This window comes from Lottia gigantea, assembly GCF_000327385.1.
Source record: "Lottia gigantea unplaced genomic scaffold LOTGIsca_2142, whole genome shotgun sequence".
In the NCBI taxonomy this organism is placed as follows: Eukaryota; Metazoa; Mollusca; class Gastropoda; family Lottiidae; genus Lottia; species Lottia gigantea.
The window spans coordinates 1-5,950 of NW_008708501.1; the positions used below are offsets into that span (position 1 = coordinate 1).

At 33.6% G+C, this 5,950-nt stretch overlaps 2 protein-coding genes across 2 annotated transcripts; both read right to left on the reverse strand.

Moving 5' to 3' along the window:
- Positions 1-78: 78 nt before the first annotated feature.
- Positions 79-1,361, reverse strand: LOTGIDRAFT_176567 (hypothetical protein; the record flags this gene model as incomplete). Its single annotated transcript, XM_009054386.1, has 2 exons — positions 79-1,042; positions 1,336-1,361. The coding sequence occupies 2 exons, from the start codon at positions 1,359-1,361 to the stop codon at positions 79-81; spliced, it is 990 nt and encodes a 329-aa protein (XP_009052634.1).
- Positions 1,362-3,771: 2,410 nt separating this feature from the next.
- On the reverse strand, positions 3,772-5,051 carry LOTGIDRAFT_176568 (hypothetical protein; the record flags this gene model as incomplete). The annotated part of the gene is made up of 2 exons (XM_009054387.1): positions 3,772-4,547; positions 4,982-5,051. 2 exons carry the CDS (start codon positions 5,049-5,051, stop codon positions 3,772-3,774), a joined length of 846 nt encoding a protein of 281 aa, XP_009052635.1.
- Positions 5,052-5,950: the final 899 nt, after the last annotated feature.

A 5,950-nucleotide genomic window follows, 5' to 3' on the forward strand; every position in this document is an offset into this window, starting at 1 on the left:
TGTTAGTCGTGTAGATTACTATCTTCCGTAGTAATCTCTTTTTCTTCAATTTCTGTTTCAACAATATATTGAGTATCATTAATTTTTCTCATAGGTTTTAACAGGTGAATCAAAGTTGGCCTGTAAAGTTGCTTCATTCCATAAATGTCTAGTTGTGAATATATCTTTCTGAATTGATTTACCATACAAGGAATTACCTAATAATTTCATGCAATTACTACCCACGATATTACCTTCTCGTTTATATTTATTTCTTAGATCTATCAAAATTAAGATATAATCTCTATAGGGTGGAGTTTTAAGATTTTCTTCGTAAACTATACCATCTAATATTCTAATAATTCGTCCACCGGCTTTCACTATTTCTTGAATATCGACCGATGTTAAAACGTCGTGACAGAAACCATTTCTGAACCTGATTTTGTTACCAGTTTCCTTTTTACCTTCTTTATTCGTGAAAGTGATTTTATCTTTAGCTGGTATCGGCTGGAAGAACATGTTTTTGGGATAATCAAACCACACTGTTAAAATAGCTGTTCTAGGTCTGAATTTTTGTTTATTGAAGAGTTTTACAAATTCTTTTTCTTCTTCTGGTAGAAACGGTCTTCCACTTTCCACTCTCGGATATTCACTGTCTAAATCCGACATGGCGGAAGCGTATAAACCGTTAGCATCAAATGCCATTAGTTTAGTACATTCTATTTTTTTAAGTCTCGAATGAACCTCCGTTTTGTCTTTTGTGCTTGCACTGTATTCTTTGAATAAATCAATTATGTTATTACTTTCTGTGTCACTTTGTGAAATATATTCCTTTAATACGTTACAAATTTCATCCATTTTCTTCGTTTCAAATGATTTTCTATTTGCCGAAACTCTTCCTCCTTTAATAGATCGTCTGATAAAATTTCTTATAAAAGGATTAGTGTGCGAATAAACTTTTTCTACGTTTTCTTTTTCAGTATGATTCGCAACCAATCTAGTAGTTTTCATACCATTCTTCTTCCACCATTTCTTTATCGTAATGATATAAATAATACCAACCCTTTAAAGATAAAGATGGAGCCGTTAGATTATTGGACATATTCTGGTTTACAACTTCTTTCGTCACTTGGTTGTATTTTATCAAACAAGCTCCCAAACAGAGAGTGTCTCTCTTGGCGTAAGGTTCCCATTCGTGTCTCAATTCCCCCCAGTTGTCTTGCGTGTATTTAGCGATATCTACGTCGGCAATCTTTCTCAAATTCGCTGGGAGATTGGAAGAATTTCCCCATGCAGCCAAACTAGAGGATTCGTGTTGATAGGAACACGTGAATTTAATATGTTGTAAATAATTACCCTTTATTTCTTTCTGTCTTTTCCATTTTTTCTGTAAATCTTCATCCGTGTATGGATTAGATAAAGGAAAAGATAGAATTCCGCTGGGTGTTTTTAAAGGGCAATGCGTTAGTTTTTTTGCATTTTAAAGCACGATCCAGTTGTCGAATCCACTACCGTTATGAGAAATTAATATTAATCTCTTTCTATCATATTGACCTAAATATTTCAACATTTGATCTATACAATCTGTACCTACAAATAGTTCTACTAAATTCATTAGTTTATCATAAAATTCTTCTGGAACATTATCAGTAGGATTTATATTTGGAAAGATATTTTTTATCGTTTCTAACTTTTTTCTTAGTTTTTCTAAATTAATTAAAGTGCAGGCATAAGGAATTGCTCTTCGCGTGTCTTTTTCTGAATACGTTTCGCAATCCCAAGCGAATAACGCATCATCACTCATACTCGAAAGCACGTTTAGTTTGAGGGGTGAAACCTGTGTTACTGCGTTATCGTCTTTTACACGTTTTCCACACCTGTTCGTAATTGTCTTCTATTTCTTGAATTCCCAAACTTTTTTGGCTCCTTCTTATCAAACAGAAATGTGAGTTGTGTAAGTAAAAAAACCCAATCTAATTCATCCTGAACGTCTCTGGGATGAAAATGTCTATTTTTGGGATTATAAATTTGAAACGAAGTGTTGAATTTCTTGTTGAATTCCTTCATTCTAGCACAAGTCATCACTCATTTTCTATTTGCTTTTGAAAACCCGTTGATGTATTCTTGAAATTCTCTCGTGTAGTCTTCGTTTAAAACACGATTACGCATTTTATAAAACAGTGATCATCTGTAGGTATGTAACAATTTTCGCCGACGAATTCATTGATCTTTTTTAGTAGATCAGTTCCTCCTCTACAAACTCTCGATCTTTTTATTTCTTGGAAATTGTCTTCCATTAAAATTATTTTTCCTGTAAAATACCAATCGGAAGCATCGGATTTTTTTGTCCATATTTGAAAAGATATTGTGAAAAGTTTTGGCATTGAAACCGAGGAGTGACATGTATTGTCTGTGATTCCCTTCCTCGACTATCTCTCCATCTATTTTAATTTGTTCTTTAAATGTTTTAAATTTATCAGAGATAGCCTTGATAACATCGGAAAATAGGTCGTTTTCTATCAATGTTTCATCGTCTGCAAGTTCGATTTCATTCATATTTTTTTAAGTATATATTTTTGATTATTTCTTTATTTTGACCGCTGATATTTCTGTATGGAATTTGTCCATTGAATTCTTGTAATTCTTCAACTGTTATGTTCTTGTCTTCTCTCGATCTTTCGAAAAAGATGTACAATTGATTAAGATACATATTCAAGATATCCGTTTTCTTTTTATAATGAGCTTTCTTTTTGCTCGTGAAACCTAAAGTGATGAGACCGCAAGAGGTCGTTTGAACGGCTGTTAATGCAGCCAATACGGTTGGGACGATGACCGGAAGCATTAATCCACCAGTCACGGCCGTTGCCACCGTTACTCCTACCGTTAGAACTGTGTTCGCTGTTTTGAAAAAAGAATCGATTCTACTTCATGTTTTCCTGCATGTATTGCACTGTCTTAACTTTATTTTCAACCCTTCTTGTTTGTCTATCATGTATTGTTGTCTGCTTTCGAGTTCCATTTTTTGAGTCGTTAAATTAAGTGAATTTCCGATAAATGGAACCACGGAATATCGTATAGAACGTTGTTGTTTGGCCTAGCATTATTATATTCGCGGCTATTAAAAGTAACAACATTTACGCGTACTAACGACATTTCTTTTTTCGTATGGTCCTCTTTAAGATGATAGGAATATTTTATTTTTTCTTTTTCGATGTTTATCTTGGCTCTAAAAATAAAACCACCACCTTCAAGGATGGAGTCTTCGGCAAACGATAAATGTACTATAAACTCTCTTTCTTGTTGACTTTTATGAACATCGATCGAGGTGTATTTTCCACCTAAAGCGAAGTTTTACGTATTCAAAGTCTGTTGTTCGTAAAAACTCGTGACTGCTCGATTCTATTGATCCGTGTACGTGTAAGCGTCGTGGAACTTTGACAATGTTGCTTGATGGTGGATTTTCCGTCTCCAATATCATATCTAAATCTTTGATTCCAATGTTATCCTTATCATTTTCTACTTCCATTTTAAAGGTGTCTACATATTTACCATTTTTCGTTTCAATTTCCTGATCCCTTTTATCAATCAAACGTATATTCTCTTCCAAATTACCATCATTGAATAATGAAATATGTTTGACGGCATTACCGGTTTGTTTGAAGACTACTTTATTGACTTTAACCTTCATGGGAAACTCTATTTGAATCAGACAATTACCTCGAAAAGTAAACCCTTGCGTTTCGCCGATATCGAATACGTTTTTAAATTCTCCGTATGCGAGGGAACCCACTTTTATTTCTGCTTTGAATCCGTATTTGTTTGATTTATAAATTTGGTCTTTTTCATCGAAGACAGTGTCACTTTCGAATGGAAGATTGAAATAATACGACTTGTAGCTTCTAATTTGGTCAACTTTCTCTCTTGTCTCAAAAAATCGTCATGAATTCTAGATACTAAAAGATTGACCTGTTCTTTAATATAATTTTTCATATCATCTCGAAATTTATTTTGAAGAAAGTTTTTAATCACACCCACTTCTTTTTCTAATTCGTCCGTGATTTTAGTATCCAAAGCAGTCAATTGTCGCTTCAACGTATCTTTGTCAATGGGAAGTGTGTTAATTATATCTTGAACATCTGATTTTTGCTTCGCGATCTTTTCGTTCACGTTGGATATCGAATTTTGTAACTCGGTTTTGTCCGCGGTCTTGTCTAGTTCTGCTAGCAATTCGCCAAGTTTTCTTTCCAAAGCGGTTAGTTTTCGTTTCAATCTATCCTCGTTTACATTTGGGTTGTCTATTAAACGTTGGACGTCTATTTTTACCTTCGTAATCTTATCGTCTAATTTAGATATTAAATTTTGCAACTGACTTGTTTTATCCACTTGAATAAGACGTTTCAAACTCGTCAACTCTTGTTGTAGTTTGGGTTCGTCCACAAGATTTTTAATATTTCGTCTGAGGTATCTTTTCCCGTCATTTATTCTATTTTCAACATGGTCCTTATCTATTTGAATTGCATTTATTTGATCCTGTAAATATTTATTGTTCACGGCATCGTTATCGTTTCCTGGAAACTTTAAATTAGTTATTTTGAAATTGTTCATATCGATATCCCCTTGTAAGGTGTCTCCGATTTGATCCACAAGGTTTCGCTTTGTTTATAAACGTCGTCATGGGATTTTTAGATTCTAGAGGTAAAGACCCTAATCAAAACTTGTTTGCCATTTTTATTGAGTTAAATTTATTATAATTTCTTCAAACTTTTCTCCCAAACTCAACCGATATAAAACCCAAAGCGACAGCTGTCCACACAGCTTTTGTCCTGGCATTTGAATTTGAAACGTAGAACATTTGATTGGCTTGCTTGTCAATTTCGTTATCTCTTCTGTCGGTTCTAGACCGAAAGAATCAAAGAAATAAACGAAGAATCTTTGTGTAAAGCAGAGTGATGAACTCCTTTTTGATCCGAAGTATGAATGTTTGTGATGGTGTAAAATTTACCTTTCTTGTATTTCAGTTCATCAATTTCATCTCGTAATAAAACGGCGAGACGTTCAATTCCTTGGCCCATTTCACAAGTTGAAAGTTTGTGGTCGTGTCTTTTCCGTATTTATCGAGAAATGCATTCATTTTTTAATTTGATTTTTTTTAGGTGTTTTTCGAAGTAGGCGGTAAGTATTGCTCAAGACCCAATTGACGAAATATATACGTAGTTTGTGTTTGAAAAAACTTGTATAACATTCTGATAAAACACATTCAATAATATTTTGAAGATAAATTTACATTTAAATTTAAAAAATCTTAATTTAAGAGAGCGTAAATGCTTGTCGACATCTAAATTTCTTAACCTTTCATCTAACTCTTCATTTTCGAGATTCATTTTTAAAAGTCAGTTTTTTAAGTTCATTTTGATAAAACCTTCCTATGATTTGTTCTTTGTCTTGATCGATCAATTCATACGTGGGAGGTGATGTGTTGTTTACTTTATCAGCGATGAATATCTCGTTAGTCCAATAGCCGACGTAACCTTTCTGAAACAATGATTTATATTTAAAAATACGAACTCGATCTCCAACTTTGAATTTGGGTTTAATATTCAAATTGCTAATCTCGTTTTCAAAGTTGTTTCGAGTGTTGACGGACTTTATGATATTCGGGTTATTAGAGGCTTGCGTTGGCGTCACACCTATAGACGAATGTATTTTGTTATTGTATTCGTCTACAACAACTGGTAATATTTTAAGCCATTTTTGAGATTTCAATTCCGTGAATTTCTTGAATAATTTTTTTTTAAGAGTTCTGTTGAATCTTTCTATCACTACGGCTTTACCTTCGTTATGCGTGCTGTAAATTTCAAACCCCAGAGATTTCACATTTCTGTTGTAGAATTCGCTTCCTTTACCAACCCACAACTTTAGGGGTCGTCTGTCGGATTGTTTCATTATGGTTTCGAATGCTTGTTTGACAGTC